The 16,380-nt window shown below is 49.2% G+C and overlaps 1 protein-coding gene across 1 annotated transcript in view; it reads left to right on the top strand.

Annotated features, from left to right (window-relative positions):
• The window catches only part of LOC140388201 (FYVE, RhoGEF and PH domain-containing protein 5-like), a 1,404,405-nt gene that overhangs the window by 610,295 nt on the left and 777,730 nt on the right, over positions 1–16,380 (top strand). Inside the window, exons 6-7 of the mRNA XM_072471982.1 lie at positions 11,755–11,914; positions 14,371–14,458. Of these exons, the coding sequence (XP_072328083.1) occupies positions 11,755–11,914; positions 14,371–14,458 (248 nt within the window). The remainder of the gene's footprint in view (positions 1–11,754; positions 11,915–14,370; positions 14,459–16,380) is intronic.

The raw sequence follows: 16,380 nt of genomic DNA, 5'->3' as shown, positions 1-16,380 counted from the left end.
GCCGAGAGTAGTGGGTGCCTGGAACTCGCTACCGGAGGAGGTGGTGGAAGCAGGGACGATAGTGACATTTAAGGGGCATCTTGACAAATACATGAATAGGATGGGAATAGAGGGATACGGACCCAGGAAGTGTAGAAGATTATAGTTTAGTCGGGCAGCATGGTCGGCACGGGCTTGGAGGGCCGAAGGGCCTGTTCCTGTGCTGTACATTTCTTTGTTCTTTGTTGTTCTTTGTTGAAGGGTGTTGGCTCACTGGTGATTGGGGAGGTGTAATTGAAGAGTCTTGGCTCACTGGGTATTGGGGGTGATTGAATAGTGTTGGCTCACTGGAGATTAGGGGTAATGGAAAAGTGTTGGCTCACTGGTGATTGGGGAGGATTATTGAAGAATGCTGGCTCACTGTGAACTGGGGGGATTGAAGAGTGTTGGCTCACCGGGTTTTGGAGAGTGATTGAAAAGTGTTGGCTCACTGGTGTTGGGGTTGTGATTGAAGAGTGTTGGCTCGTTGGGGTTGTGATTGAAGAGTGTTGGCTCACTGGGGAATGGGGGTGATTGAAGAGCGTATGCTCAATGGGGATTGGGGTTGAGATTGTTATGTTTTGGCTCACTGGGGTTCGGGTGTGTAATTGAAGAGCCGTGGCTCACTGGCATTTGGAGGGTGACTGAAGGTTGTTGACTCACTGGGGATTGGGAGTGATTCAAGAGCGTTGGATCACTGAGGATTGGGGGTGATTGAAGAGTGCTGGCTCACGGGGGTTTCGGGTGTGTGATTGAAGAATGTTCGCTCACTGGGGATTCCACGATAGTGATTGAACAGTGTTGGCTCACTGGGAATTGCGGGCTGATTGAAGAGATTTGGCTCACCGGGGTTGGGGCGATTAATGAGACTTGGCTCACTGGAGATTGGCGGTGATTGAATAGTGTTGTCTCACAGGGATTTGGGTGGTGATTGAATAGTGTTGTCTCACGGGGATTTGGGTGGTGATTGAAAATTGTTGGCTCACTGGGGAATGGGGGCGATTGAAGAGTGTTTGCTCACTGGGGATTGGGGTTGAGATTGTAATGTTTTGGCTCACCTGGGTCCCGGTGTGTGATTGAAGAGTACTGGCACACTGGGTTTTGCAGGGTGATTGAAGAGTGTTGGATCACGGGGAATTGTGGAATGATTGAAGAGCGTTGGATCACTGGGGCTTGGGGTGATTGAAGAGCCTTGCCTCACTGGCATTTGGAGGGTGACTGAAGGTTGTTGGCTCACTGGGGATTGGGAGTGATCCAAGAGTGTTGCTCAGTGGGGATTGGGGGTGATTGAAGAGTGTTGGGTCACTGGGGATTGGGGAGGGGTGATTGAGGTGTTGGCTCACTGGGGATTGGGGAGATTGAAGAGCGTTGGCTCACTGATATTTGGGGGGTGACTGAAGGGTGTTGGCTCACTGGCGATTGGGGAGGGGTGATTGAAGAGTGTTGGCTCACTGGGGATTTGGGAGATTGAAGAGCGTTGAGATCACTGGTATTTGGGGGGTGACTGAAGGGCGTTGGCTCACTGGGGATTGGGGAGGTGTGATTGAAGAGTCTTGGCTCACTGGGTATTGGGGGTGATTGAATAGTGTTGGCTCACTGGAGATTGGGGGTAATGGAAAAGTGTTGGCTCACTGGTGATTGGGGAGGATGATTGAAGAATGCTGGCTCACTGTGAACTGGGGGGATTGAAGAGTGTTGGCTCACCGGGTTTTGGAGAGTGATTGAAAAGTGTTGGCTCACTGGTGTTGGGGTTGTGATTGAAGAGTGTTGGCTCGTTGGGGTTGTGATTGAAGAGTGTTGGCTCACTGGGGATTGGGGTTGAGATTGTTATGTTTTGGCTCACTGGGGTTCGGGTGTGTAATTGAAGTGTGCTGGCACACTGGGTTTTGCAGGGTGATTGAAGAGTGTTGGATCACTCGGGCTTGTGGGATGATTGAAGAGTGTTGGATCACTGGGGATTGGGGGTGATTGAAGAGCCTTGGCTCACTGGCATTTGGAGGGTGACTGAAGGTTGTTGGCTCACTGGGGATTGGGAGTGATTCAAGAGTGTTGGCTCACTGAGGATTGGGGGTGATTGAAGAGTGTTAGCTCACTGGGGATTGGGGAGGGGTGATTGAAGAGTGTTGGCTCACTGGGGATTGGGGGGTGATTCAAGAGTGTTGGCTCACTGGGGATTGGGCGGTGATTGAATTGTTTTGGCTCACTGGGTTGGGGGTGATTGAAGAGTGCTGGCTCACGGGGGATTTGGGTGGTGATAGAAGAGTTTTGGCTCACTGGTTTCGGGTGTGTGATTGAATAATGTTCGCTCACTGGGGATTACACGATGGTGATTGAACAGTGTTGGCTCACTGGGAATTGCGGGCTGATTGAAGAGATTGGGCTCACCGGGGTTGGGGCGATTAACGAGACTTGGCTCACTGGAGATTGGCGGTGATTGAATAGTGTTGTCTCACGGGGATTTGGGTTGGGATTGAAAAATGTTGGCTCACTGGGGAATGGGGGTGATTGAAGAGTGTTTGCTCACTGGGGATTGGGGTTGAGATTGTAATGTTTTGGCTCACCTGGGTCCGGGTGTGTTATTGAAGAGTACTGGCACACTGGGTTTTGCAGGGTGATTGAAGAATGTTGGATCACTGGGAATTGTGGGATGATTGAAGAGCGTTGGATCACTGGGGCTTGGGGGGTGATTGAAGAGCCTTGCCTCACCGGCATTTGGAGAGTGACTGAAGGTTGTTGGCTCACTGGGGATTGGGAGTGATTCAAGAGTGTTGGCTCACTGGGGATTGGGGAGATTGAAGAGCGTTGGCTCACTTGTATTTGGGGGGTGACTGAAGGGTGTTGGCTCACTGGCGATTGGGGAGGGGTGATTGAAGCGTGTTGGCTCACTGGGGATTGGGATGATTGAAGAGCGTTGAGCTCACTGGTATTTGGGGGGTGACTGAAGGGCGTTGGCTCACTGGGGATTGGGGAGGTGTGATTGAAGAGTCTTGGCTCACTGGGTATTGGGGGTGATTGAACAGTGTTGGCTCACTGGAGATTGGGGGTAATGGAAAAGTGTTGGCTCACTGGTGATTGGGGAGGATGATTAAAGAATGTTGGCTCACTGTGAACTGGGGCGTTTGAAGAGTGCTGGCTCACCGGGTTTTGGAGAGTGATTGAAAGGTGTAGGCTAACTGGTGTTGGGGTTGTGATTGAAGAGTGTTGGCTCGTTGGGGAATGGGGGTGATTGAAGAGTGTATGCTCACTAGTGATTGGGGTTGAGATTGTTATGTTTTGGCTCACTGGGGTTCGGGTGTGTAATTGAAGAGTGCTGGCACACTGGGTTTTGCAGTGTGATTGAAGAGTGTTGGATCACTGGGAATTGTGGGATGATTGAAGAGCGTTGGATCACTGGGGCTTGGGGGGTGATTGAAGAGCCTTGCCTCACTGGCATTTGGAGGGTGACTGAAGGTTGTTGGCTCACTGGGGAATGGGAGTGATTCAAGAGTTTTGCTCAGTGGGGATTGGGGAGGGGTGATTGAAGAGTGTTGGCTCACTGGGGATTGGGGAGATTGAAGAGCGTTGGCTCACTGGTATTTAGGTGGTGACTGAAGGGTGTTGGCTCACTGGGGATTGGGGAGGGGTGATTGAAGAATGTTGGCTCACTGGGGATTGGGGAGATTGAAGAGCGTTGAGCTCACTGGTATTTGGGGGGGGGGTGACTGAAGGGCGTTGGCTCACTGGGGATTGGGGAGGTGTGATTGAAGAGTCTTGGCTCACTGGGTATTGGGGGTGATTGAACAGTGTTGGCTCACTGGAGATTGGGGGTAATGGAAAAGTGTTGGCTCACTGGTGATTGGGGAGGATGATTAAAGAATGTTGGCTCACTGTGAACTGGGGGGATTGAAGAGTGTTGGCTCACCGGGTTTTGGAGAGTGATTGAAAAGTGTTGGCTCACTGGTGTTGGGGTTGTGATTGAAGAGTGTTGGCTCGTTGGGGAATGGGGGTGATTGAAGAGTGTATGCTCACTGGGGATTGGGGTTGAGATTGTTATGTTTTGGCTCACTGAGGTTCGGGTGTGTAATTGAAGAGTGCTGGCACACTGGGTTTTGCAGGGTGATTGAAGAGTGTTGGATCACTGGGAATTGTGGGATGATTGAAGAGCGTTGGATCACTGGGGCTTGGGGGGTGATTGAAGAGCCTTGCCTCACTGGCATTTGGAGGGTGACTGAAGGTTGTTGGCTCACTGGGGATTGGGAGTGATTCAAGAGTGTTGCTCAGTGGGGATTGGGGAGGGGTGATTGAAGAGTGTTGGCTCACTGGGGATTGGGGAGATTGAAGAGCGTTGGCTCACTGGTATTTGGGTGGTGACTGAAGGGTGTTGGCTCACTGGGGATTGGGGAGGGGTGATTGAAGAATGTTGGCTCACTGGGGATTGGGGAGATTGAAGACCGTTGAGCTCACTGGTATTTGGGGGGGTGACTGAAGGGCGTTGGCTCACTGGGGATTGGGGAGGTGTGATTGAAGAGTCTTGGCTCACTGGGTATTGGGGGTGATTGAAAAGTGTTGGCTTACTGGGTGTTGGGGTGATTGAATAGTGTTGGCTCACTGGAGATTGGGGGTAATGGAAAAGTGTTGGCTCACTGGTGATTGGGGAGGATAATTGAAGAACTTTGGTTCACTGTGAACTGTGGGGATTGAAGGGTGTTGGCTCACCGGGTTTTGGAGAGTGATTGAAGAATGTTGGCTCACTGGTGTTGGGGTTGTGATTGAAGAGTGTTGGCTCATTGAGGTTGTGATTGAAGAGTTTTGGCTCACTGGGGAATGGGGTGATTGAATAGTGTTGGCTCACTGGAGATTGGGGGTAATGGAAACGTGTTGGCTCACTGGTGATTGGGGAGGATAATTGAAGAATTTTGGTTCACTGTGAACTGGGGGGATTGAAGGGTGTTGGCTCACCGGGTTTTGGAGAGTGATTGAAGAATGTTGGCTTACTGGTGTTGGGGTTGTGATTGAAGAGTGTTGGCTCATTGGGGTTGTGATTGAAGAGTTTTGGCTCACTGGGGATTGGGATGATTGAAGAGCGTTGAGCTCACTGGTATTTGGGGGGTGACTGAAGGGCGTTGGCTCAATGGGGATTGGGGAGGTGTGATTGAAGAGTCTTGGCTCACTGGGTATTGGGGGTGATTGAACAGTGTTGGCTCACTGGAGATTGGGGGTAATGGAAAAGTGTTGGCTCACTGGTGATTGGGGAGGATGATTAAAGAATGTTGGCTCACTGTGAACTGGGGCGTTTGAAGAGTGTTGGCTCACCGGTTTTGGAGAGTGATTGAAAAGTGTTGGCTCACTGGTGTTGGGGTTGTGATTGAAGAGTGTTGGCTCGTTGGGGAATGGGGGTGATTGAAGAGTGTATGCTCACTGGGGATTGGGGTTGAGATTGTTATGTTTTGGCTCACTGGGGTTCGGGTGTGTAGTTGAAGAGTGCTGGCACACTGGGTTTTGCAGTGTGATTGAAGAGTGTTGGATCACTGGGAATTGTGGGATGATTGAAGAGCGTTGGATCACTGGGGCTTGGGGGGTGAGTGAATTGCCTTGCCTCACTGGCATTTGGAGGGTGACTGAAGGTTGTTGGCTCACTGGGGAATGGGAGTGATTCAAGCGTGTTGCTCAGTGGGGATTGCGGAGGGGTTATTGAAGAGTGTTGGCTCACTGGGGATTGGGGAGATTGAAGAGCGTTGGCTCACTGGTATTTGGGTGGTGACTGAAGGGTGTTGGCTCACTGGGGATTGGGGAGGGGTGATTGAAGAATGTTGGCTCACTGGGGATTGGGGAGATTGAAGAGCGTTGAGCTCACTGGTATTTGGGGGGGGTGACTGAAGGGCGTTGGCTCACTGGGGATTGGGGAGGTGTGATTGAAGAGTCTTGGCTCACTGGGTATTGGGGGTGATTGAACAGTGTTGGCTCACTGGAGATTGGGGGTAATGGAAAAGTGTTGGCTCACTGGTGATTGGGGAGGATGATTAAAGAATGTTGGCTCACTGTGAACTGGGGGGATTGAAGAGTGTTGGCTCACCGGGTTTTGGAGAGTGATTGAAAAGTGTTGGCTCACTGGTGTTGGGGTTGTGATTGAAGAGTGTTGGCTCGTTGGGGAATGGGGGTGATTGAAGAGTGTATGCTCACTGGGGATTGGGGTTGAGATTGTTATGTTTTGGCTCACTGGGGTTCGGGTGTGTAATTGAAGAGTGCTGGCACACTGGGTTTTGCAGTGTGATTGAAGAGTGTTGGATCACTGGGAATTGTGGGATGATTGAAGAGCGTTGGATCACTGGGGCTTGTGGGGTGATTGAAGAGCCTTGCCTCACTGGCATTTGGAGGGTGACTGAAGGTTGTTGGCTCACTGGGGATTGGGAGTGATTCAAGAGTGTTGCTCAGTGGGGATTGGGGAGGGGTGATTGAAGAGTGTTGGCTCACTGGGGATTGGGGAGATTGAAGAGCGTTGGCTCACTGGTATTTGGGTGGTGACTGAAGGGTGTTGGCTCACTGGGGATTGGGGAGGGGTGATTGAAGAATGTTGGCTCACTGGGGATTGGGGAGATTGAAGAGCGTTGAGCTCACTGGTTTTGGGGGGGGTGACTGAAGGGCGTTGGCTCACTGGGGATTGGGGAGGTGTGATTGAAGAGTCTTGGCTCACTGGGTATTGGGGGTGATTGAAAAGTGTTGGCTTACTGGGTGTTGGGGTGATTGAATAGTGTTGGCTCACTGGAGATTGGGGGTAATGGAAAAGTGTTGGCTCACTGGTGATTGGGGAGGATAATTGAAGAATTTTGGTTCACTGTGAACTGGGGGGATTGAAGGGTGTTGGCTCACCGGGTTTTGGAGAGTGATTGAAGAATGTTGGCTCACTGGTGTTGGGGTTGTGATTGAAGAGTGTTGGCTCATTGGGGTTGTGATTGAAGAGTTTTGGCTCACTGGGGAATGGGGTGATTGAAGAGTGTTGGCTCACTGAGAATTGGGTGGTGATTGAGATTGTTGGCTCACGGGATTTGGGGGGTGATTGAATTGTTTTGGCTCACTGGGTTGGTGGTGATTGAAGACTGTTGGCTCACGGGATTTGGGTGGTGAGAGAGGAGATTTGGCTCACTGGGTTTCGGGTGTGTTATTGAAGAATGTTCGCTCACTGGGGATTACACTATAGTGATTGAACAGTTTTGGTTCACTGGAGATTGGAGGGCTAATGAACAGTGTTGGCTCACTGGGGATTGGGGGGTGATTGAAGAGTGTTGGCTCACTGGGGATTGAGGCGTGATTGAAGAGTGTTGTTTCTCCGGGGATTGGGAGTGATTGAAGAGTTTTGGCTCACTGGTGTTTGCGGGGGGAGAGAAGCGTTTTGGTTCACTGGTGATTGGGCAGTGATTGAAGAGTGTTGGTCACCGGGAATTGGGGGTAATTTATCAGTGTTGCCCCACTGGTGATTGGGGGGGGGTGATTGAAGAGTTTTGGTTCACTGGGGTTTGGGTGTGCGATTAAAGAGTGTTGGCTCACTGGGGATTGCGGGCTGATTGAAGAGTGTTGGCCCACTGGGGTTTGGGGTGATTAACAAGTCTTGGATCACTGGAGATTGAGAGTGATTGAAGCGTGTTGGCTCACTGGGGTTGGGCTTGTGATTGAAGAGTGTTGGCTCACTGGGGAATGGGGGTGATTGAAGAGTTTATGCTCACTGGGGATTGGGGTTGAGATTGAAATGTTTTGGCTCACTGGGGTTCGAGTGTGTGATTGAAGAGTGTTGGCACAGTGGGTTTTGCAGGGTGATTGAAGAATGTTGGGTCACTGGGGATTGTGGGATGATTGAAGAGTGTTGGCTCACTGGGCATTGGGGAGTGATTGAAGCGTGTTGGCTCACTGGGGATTGAGGCTTATTGAAGAGCGTTGGCTCACTGGGGATTGGATGGCAATTGAAAAGTTGTGGCTCACTTGGGTTTGGGTGTGTGATTGAAGAGTGTTGATTTACTGGGGATTGGGGGGAATTGAAGAGCGTTGGCTCACTGGTGTTTGTGTGGGAGAGAAGGGTGTTGGCTCAGTGGGGATTGTGGAGTGATTGAAGAGTGTTGGCTCACTGGGGATTGGGGGTATGATTGAAGACTGTTGGCTCACGGGATTGGGCGGTGATTAAAGAGTTGTGGCTCACTTGGGTTTGGGTGTGTGATTGAAGATTATTGATTCACTGGGGATTGGAGGTGATTGAAGAGTGTTGGCACACAGGATTGGGGGGTTGATTGAGTTGTTTTGGCTCACTGGGTTGGGGGTGATTGAGGAGTGTATGCTCAGTAGGGTGATCTTTGTAAGGGCCGGTTCAGACTCGATGGGCCGAATGGCCTCCTTCTGCACTGTAAATTCTATCTATGAACTCACCGGTGATTGGGGTTGATTGAAGAGCTTTGTCTCGCTGGCGTTTGCGGGGGGAGTGAAGTGTTTTGGCTCACTGGAGATTGGGGAGTGATTGAAGAGTGTTGGCTCACTGGGGATTGAGGGGCTAATGAAGAGCTTTGGCTCACTGGGAATTGGGGGATGATTGAATAGTGTTGGCTCACTGGGCATTGGGGGTGATTGAAGTGTGTTGCCTCACTGGGGATTGGGGGTGTGATTGAAGAGTGTTGATTTACTGGGAATTGGGGGTAATTGAAGAGCGTTGGCTCACTGGTGCTTGTGGGGGGAGAGAAGGGTGTTGGCTCACTGGGAATTGGGGGTGATTGAAGAGTGTTGGCTCACTGAGGATTGGGCGGTGATTGAAGACTGTTGGCTCACGGGATTGGGGGGGTGATTGAATTGTTTTGGCTCACTGGGTTGGGGGTGATTGAAGAGTGTTGGCTCACTGAGGATTCGGGGTGGTTGAAGACTGTGGGCTCTCTCTGTATTGGGGTGTGCTGGAAGAGTGTTGCGTCACTGGGGATTGGACGAGGTCATAGAAATAGACATAGAACAGGCCCTTCGGCCCTCGATGGTGTGCCGAGCATTGTCCAAAACCAAGAGCAAGCTACCCCACTCCCTGTCATTCTGGTGTGCTCCATGTGCCTCTCCAATAACCGCTTGAAAGTTCCTAAAGTGTCCGACTCCATTATCACAGCAGGCAGTTCATTCCACACCCTAACCACTCTCTGAGTAAAGAGCCTACCTCGGACATCCCTCCTATATCTCCCACCCTGAACCTTATAGTTATGCCCCCTTGTAATAGCTACATCCACCCGAGGAAATATTCTCTGAACGTCCACTCTATCTATCCCCCTCATCATCTTAGAAACCTCTATTAAGTCGCCTCTCATCCTCCTCCGCTCCAAAGAGAAAAGCCCTCGCTCCCTCAATCTTTCCTCATAAGACCTATCCTGCAAACCAGGCAGCATCCTGGTAAATCTCCTTTGCACCCTTTCCAATGCTTCCACATCCTTCCTATAGTGAGGTGACCAGAACTGCACACAATGCACCAAATGTGGTCTCAGCAGGGTCATGCATAAGCCTATGTTAATAATCGCTAACACACTATAGGCCTTCTTCACAGCTCTATCCACTTGAGTGGCAACCTTCAGATTCTGTGGACATGAACCCCAACATCTCTCTGTTCCTCCACATTCCTCAGAACCCTGCCGTTGACCCTGTAATCCGCATTCAAATTTTTTCTACCAAAATGAACCACCTCGCACTTATCAGGGTTAAACTCCATCTGCCATTTTTCGGCCCAGCTCTGCATCCTATCAATGTCTCTTTGCAGCCTACAACAGCCCTCCACCTCATCCACTACTCCACCAATCTTGGTGTCATCAGCAAATTTACTGACCCACCCTTCAGCCCCTCCTCCAAGTCATTGATAAAAATCACAAATAGCAGAGGACCCAGCAGAGGATCCCTGTGGCACACCGCTGGTAACTGGTCTCCTGTCTGAAAATTTTCCAGCCACCACCACCCTCTGCCTTCTATGCGACAGCCAGTTACTTATCCAATTGGCCAAATTTCCCTCTATCCCACACCTCCTTACTTTCTTCCCCGACCATGGGGAACCTTATCAAATGCCTTACTAAATCCATGTATATGACATCAACTGCTCTACCTTCATCTACACACTTAGTTACCTCCTCAAAGAATTCAATCAGATTTGTGAGGCAAGACCTACCCTTCACGAATCCGTGTTGCCTATCCCGGATTAAGCTGCATCTTTCCAAGTGGTCATAAATCCTATCCTTCAGGACCTTTTCCATTAACTTACCGACCACCGAAGTAAGACTAACCGGCCTATAATTACCAGGGTCATTCCTATTCCCTTTCTTGAACAGAGAAACAACATTCGCCACTCTCCAGTCCTCTGCCACTCTCCCCGTGGACAGTGAGGACCCAAAGATCAAAGCCAAAGGCTCTGCAATCTCATCCCTTGCCTCCCAAAGAATCCTTGGATATATCCCATCTGACCCAGGGGACTTGTCGACCCTAAGGTTTTTCATAATTGCTAATACATCCTTCCTCCGAACATCTACCTCCTCCAGCCTACCCGCCTGTATCACACTCTCATCCTCAAAAACATGGCCCCTCTCCTTGGTGAACACTGAAGACAAGTGTTCATTCAACGCCTCTCCTCTTTCTTCTGACTCCATGCACAAGTTCTCACTACTGAGATCATTGAAGAGTGTTGGCTCACTGGGTACTGAGGGTTGATTGAAGAGTTTTGGCTCACTGGGGATTGAGGAGGGGTGATTGAAGAATGTTTGCTCACGATGTACAGGGGTAATTGAAGAGTGTTGGCTCACTGGTGTTTCGGGGGTGATTGAAGAGTGTCGGCTCATTGGCGATTGTGTGGGGGGGGGGCGATTGAAGAGTGTTGGCTCACGGGATTGGGAGAAGGTGATTGAAGAATGTTGGCTCACTGGGGATTTGGGGGTGATTGAAGAGTGTTGGCTCACTGGGGATTGGGGGCTGTTTGGAGAGTCTAGGCTCACTGGGGATTGGGGGTTGATTGAAGAGTGTTGGCTCACTGGGGACTGGGGTTGATTGAATAGTGTAGCTCTCTGGGCATTGGGGGAAGGTGATTGAAGTGTGTTGGCTCACGGGTGTTCGGGGTGTGATTGAAGAGTGTTAGCTCACTGGGGATTTGGGTTGATTGAAGAGTGTTAGCTCACTGTGGATTGGGTGTGTGATTGAAGAGAGTTGGCTCACTGGGGATTGGGGTGTGATTGAAGAGTGTTAGCTCACTGTGGATTGGGTGTGTGATTGAAGATTGTTGGCTCACTGGGGATTGGGGGTGATTGAAGTGTTTTGGCTCACTGGATTAGGGGTGTTTGATGAGTGTTGGCTCACCGTGGTATGGGTGGTGATATAAGAGTTTTGGCTCACTGCAGTTTGGGTGTGTGATTGAAGAACGTTAGCTCACTGGGGATTGGGAGAAGGCGATTGAAGAGTGTTAGCTCACTGGGGATTACACAATAGTGATTGAACAGTGTTGGCTCATTGGGGATTGGGGGGTGAATGAAGACTGTTGGCTCACTGGGGATTGGGGGCTTAATAAACAGTGTTGGCTCAGTGTGGATTTCAGATGGGGAGAGCGGTTGTTTTTGGTGGAGTGTGAGTGGCCTGTGTTGGCTGGCTGCAGATTGGCTGGGAGGGGAGGGTGGGGACAGGTGAGGGTGTCTGATTGACTGGGTGGGAAGCGGTTGGGTTGGGTTGGTGACCGATGTGTGACCTTTGCATCATTTGACTGTCTCCATTCTTTTCTCTTCTCAGGGAGCAGGCGTGTCCAAGGTTGGCTCATGTGATCTTAGCACAAGGGCCCAAGCTGAGTGTGTATCGCAGGTATATTGAGCAGTTTGAAAGTAACCTCGCATGCCTCGACCAATCCTGCAGCAAGTCGCCAGAGTTTTCCACAATGCTGCTGGAGTTTGAGGTAATGTTCGACGGCTTGTCCCTCAACTGTGTGAGACAGGGCTCACGATTCAATCAAAAATGTTTAACTGCATTAACAACCTTTAATTACCCCTCTTTAATTACCCCTATTCGAGCCAATTGCCTTTCATTCTCATCACCACTGTTACTTCTACCAACAGAGATAAGCTGATACAAACTGACAATGAATTCTGACTGTCTTTGCACTTTTCATCCTCTCAGCAACACCACTTTACAGCTACACTCATTCTTCTATGATAAACTGGATTGGATTGAATTGGATTGGATTTGTTTATTGTCACGTGTACTGAGGTACAGTGAAAGTATTTTTTTGCGAGCAGATCATTAAGTATATGAGAAGAAAAGGGAATAAAAGAAAATACATAATAGGACAACACAAAGTATACAACATAACTACATAAGCACCGGCAACGGATGAAGCATACAGGGTGTAGTGTTAATGAAGTCAGTCCATAAGAGGGTCGTTTAGGAGTCTGGTAACAACGGAGAAGAAGCTGTTTTTGAGTCTGTTCGTGCATGTTCTCAGACTTCTGTATCTCCTGCCCGATGGAAGAAGTTGGAAGAGTGAGTAAGCCGGGTGGGAGGGGTCTTTTACTATGCTGCCCGCTTTCCCCAGGCAGCGGGAGGTGCAGATGGAGTCAATGGATGGGAGGCAGGTTCGTGTGATGGACTGGGCGGTGTTCACGACTCTCTGAAGTTTCTTGCGGTCCTGGGCCGAGCAGTTGCCATACCAGGCAGTGTGCAGCCAAATAGAATGCTTTCTATGGTGCATCTGTAAAAGTTAGTGAGAGTCAGTGTGGAAATGCCAAATTTCCTTAGTTTCCTGAGCAAGTATAGGCGCTGTTGTGCTTTCTTGGTGGTAGCGTCGACGTGTGTGGACCAGGACAGATTTTTGGTACTGTGTACCCTTAGGAATTTGGAACTGCTAACCATCTCCACCTCGGCCCCGTTGATGCTGACAGAAGTGTGTACAGTACTTTGCTTCCTGAAGTCAATGACCAGCTCTTTAGTATTGCTGGCATTGAGGGAGAGATTGTTGTTGCTGCACCACTCCACTAGGTTCTCTATCTCCCTCCTGTTTTCTAACTCGTCGTTATTTGAGATCTGGCCCACTGTGATCGTATCATCAGCAAACCTGTAGATGGAGTTGGAACCAAATTTTGCCACGCAGTCGTGTTACAGGGAGTAGAGTAGGGGGCTAAGTACGCAGCTGTTTGATCCCGGTATTGAGGACTATTGTGGAGGAGGTGTTGTTGTTCATTCTCACTGATTGTGGTCTGTGGGTCAGAAAGTCGAGGATCCAGTTGCAGAGCAGGGAGCCAAGTCCTAGGTTTTGGAGCTTTGATATAAGCCTGGCTGGGATTATGGTGTTGAATGCAGAGCTGTAGTCAATAAATAGGAATCTGATGTAGGAGTCCTTGTTGTCGAGATGCTCTAGGGATGAGTGTAGGGCCAGGCAAATGGAGTCTGCTGTGGACCGGTTGCGGCGGTATGCGAATTGCAGTGGATCAAGGCGTTCTGGGAGTATGGAGGGGATGTGCTTCATGCCCAACCTCTCGAAGCACTTCATTACGACTGAAGTCAGAGCCACCGGACGGTAGTCATTGAGGCACGTTGCCTGGTTCTTCTTTGGCACCAGTATGATGGTGGTCTTCTTGAAGCAGTTGGGAACCTTGGAGTGGAGTCCCGTAGTCCCTCTGGGAACTGTTTCCCATAGTTTGGGATTTCGGGCAAAGTTTGAGTGATTGACAACTGGTGATGAAATTGGGGCAAGAGGGGAATGAAGAGAGTTGGCTAAGTGGGATTGGGGGGGGGGGGAATGTAGATAGTTGACTCACTGGGGAATGTGGGTCTGAGTTGATGTTTGTGTATCTGTGTTTGTGTGTCTGTTTTTGTGGGTCTGCGTTTGCATTGCTGTGTTTCTGTGGGTCTGTGTTGCTTAACTTCTGCGTTCCTGTGGGTCTGCATTGCTGTGTTTCTGTGGGTCTGCGTTTGTGTTGCTATGTTTCTGTTGTTCTGTTTCTGTGGGTCTGCATTGCTGTGTTTCTGTGGGTCTGCGTTTGTGTTGCTATGTTTCTGTTGTTCTGTTTCTGTGGGTCTGCATTGCTGTGTTTCTGTGGGTCTGCGTTTGTGTTGCTATGTTTCTGTTGTTCTATTTCTGTGGTTCTGCATTGCTGTGTTTCTGCAGTTAATTTGTGTGTTGCTGTATTTCTGGGGATCTACATGGACGTTGCTGTGATTCTGCAGGTCTGCGTTTGAGTTGCTGTGTTTCTGCAGGTCTGTGTCGGCATTGCTTTGTTGATGCAGGTCTGCATTTGTGTTGCTTTTTTATTTATGCTATCTGGTCTCCGTGTCAGTATTCTGAATGAATATCTTGGATTTGTTTTTTTGTGATGATGTTAATTGCACTTTATCATCCTCTGCAATGGTGTTTAGGTATACCCTGGGTCTAACAAGATGAGCATAAAACAGTGTCTTTTTAAACTGCTACAGCGAGTCCCTCAGTACCATCTTTACCTGACTGGTAAGTAATAGATTCACTTCCTTTTAGTCTTTTTCACTTTGTAATGGGAAATAAATATTCTGTCCTGTATCCATAAACCAAGTAATATCTGAACCGCAGAAATCACCTTGTGAATGTGCAGAACAAACAAATGTAAAGGAAGCCATTATACATGACATTTGACTGCTAACTTGTGCCCTGTCTGCAGGTGCCCCAGGTGAAATACGGGTAAACTTGCAACTTCATAAAATTATTTTGTAAATGGAACATCTTTCACGTAAAAATTATTGATTCAAAGAAGATAAGTTTTTCTCTCTAGTGTAGCAAGAAATCTCCTTCAATTATGGAGGCAGTAAATTCCTCATTGTCCAATCATTTCCATGTACGATTGGTATGAGGATTTGCCTCTCACTGGGAAATGAACTTCAGTTCCTGCCTCAAAACTCATCCTTGCTGCCTGAACCCCTCACTGCTTCTAATTACTTCCAGTAATCCACTGGTCAAGACATCCGTTTTCACTAGCCTTGTAGTCAGCAAGGTCCAGGTCATGACCATAGAACATAGAAAAATACAGCACAGAACAGGCCCTTCGGCCCATGATGTTGTGCCGAATCTTTGTCCTAGATTAATCATAGATTATCATAGAATTTACAGTGCAGAAGGAGGCCATTCGGCCCATTGAGTCTGCACCGGCTCTTGGAAAGAGCACCCTACCCAAGGTCAACACCTCCACCCAACACTAAGGGCAATTTTGGACACTAAGGGCAATTTATCATGGCCAATCCACCTAACCTGCACATCTTTGGACTGTGGGAGGAAACCAGAGCACCCAGAGGAAACCCACGCAGACACGGGGAGGATGTGCAGACTCCGCACAGACAGTGACCCAAGCCGGAATCGAACCTGGGACTCTGGAGCTGTGAAGCAATTGTGCTATCCACAATGCTACCGTGCTGCCCTTAAGAACAAATAAATCTACACTATATCATTTTACCTATGTCCATGTACCTATCCAAAAGCTGCTTGAAGGTCCCTAATGTTTCCGACTCAACTACTTCCACAGGCAGTGCATTCCATGCCCCCACTACTCTCTGGGTAAAGAACCTACCTCTGACATCCCCCCTATATCTTCCACCATTCACCTTAAATGTAATGGTTTGTTCCACCCGGGGAAAAAGTCTCTGACTGTCTACTCTATCATCTTAGATGATCATCCTGATCATCTTATAAACCGCTATCAAGTTGCCCCTCATCCTACTCCGTTCTAATGAGAAAAGGCCTAGCATCTTTCCTCGTAAGACCTACTCTCCATTCCAGGCAACATCCTGGTAAATCTCCTTTGCACCTTTTCCAAAGCTTCCACATCCTTCCTAAAATGAGGCAACCAGAACTGTATACAGTACTCCAAATGTGGCCTTACCAAAGTTTTGTACAGCTGCATCATCACCTCACGGCTCTTAAATTCAATCCCTCTGTTAATGAACGCGAGCACACCATAGGCCTTCTTCACAGCTCTATCCACTTGAGTGGCAACTTTCAAAGATGTATGAACATAGACCCCAAGATCTCTCTGCTCCTCCACATTGCCAAGAACTCTACCGTTAACCCTGTATTCCGCATTCGTATTTGTCCTTCCAAAATAGACAACCTCACACTTTTCAGGGTTAAACTCCATCTGCCACCTCTCAGCCCAGCTCTGCATCCTATCTATGTCTCTTTGCAGCCGACAACAGCCCTCCTCACTATCCACAACTCCACCAATCTTCGTATCGTCTGCAAATTTACTAACCCACACTTCAACTCCCTCATCCAAGTCATTAATGAAAATCACAAACAGCAGAGGACCCACAACTGATCCCTGCGGTACGCCACTGGTAACTGGGATCCAGGCTGAATATTTGCCATCCACCACCACTCTCTGACTTCTATCGGTTAGCCAGTTC

The sequence above is a fragment of the Scyliorhinus torazame genome, chromosome 13, assembly GCF_047496885.1.
Source record: "Scyliorhinus torazame isolate Kashiwa2021f chromosome 13, sScyTor2.1, whole genome shotgun sequence".
Lineage (NCBI taxonomy): Eukaryota > Metazoa > Chordata > Chondrichthyes > Carcharhiniformes > Scyliorhinidae > Scyliorhinus > Scyliorhinus torazame.
Note: the sequence above shows the minus strand (reverse complement) of the source record. Positions and strands in the feature narration are given on the sequence as shown.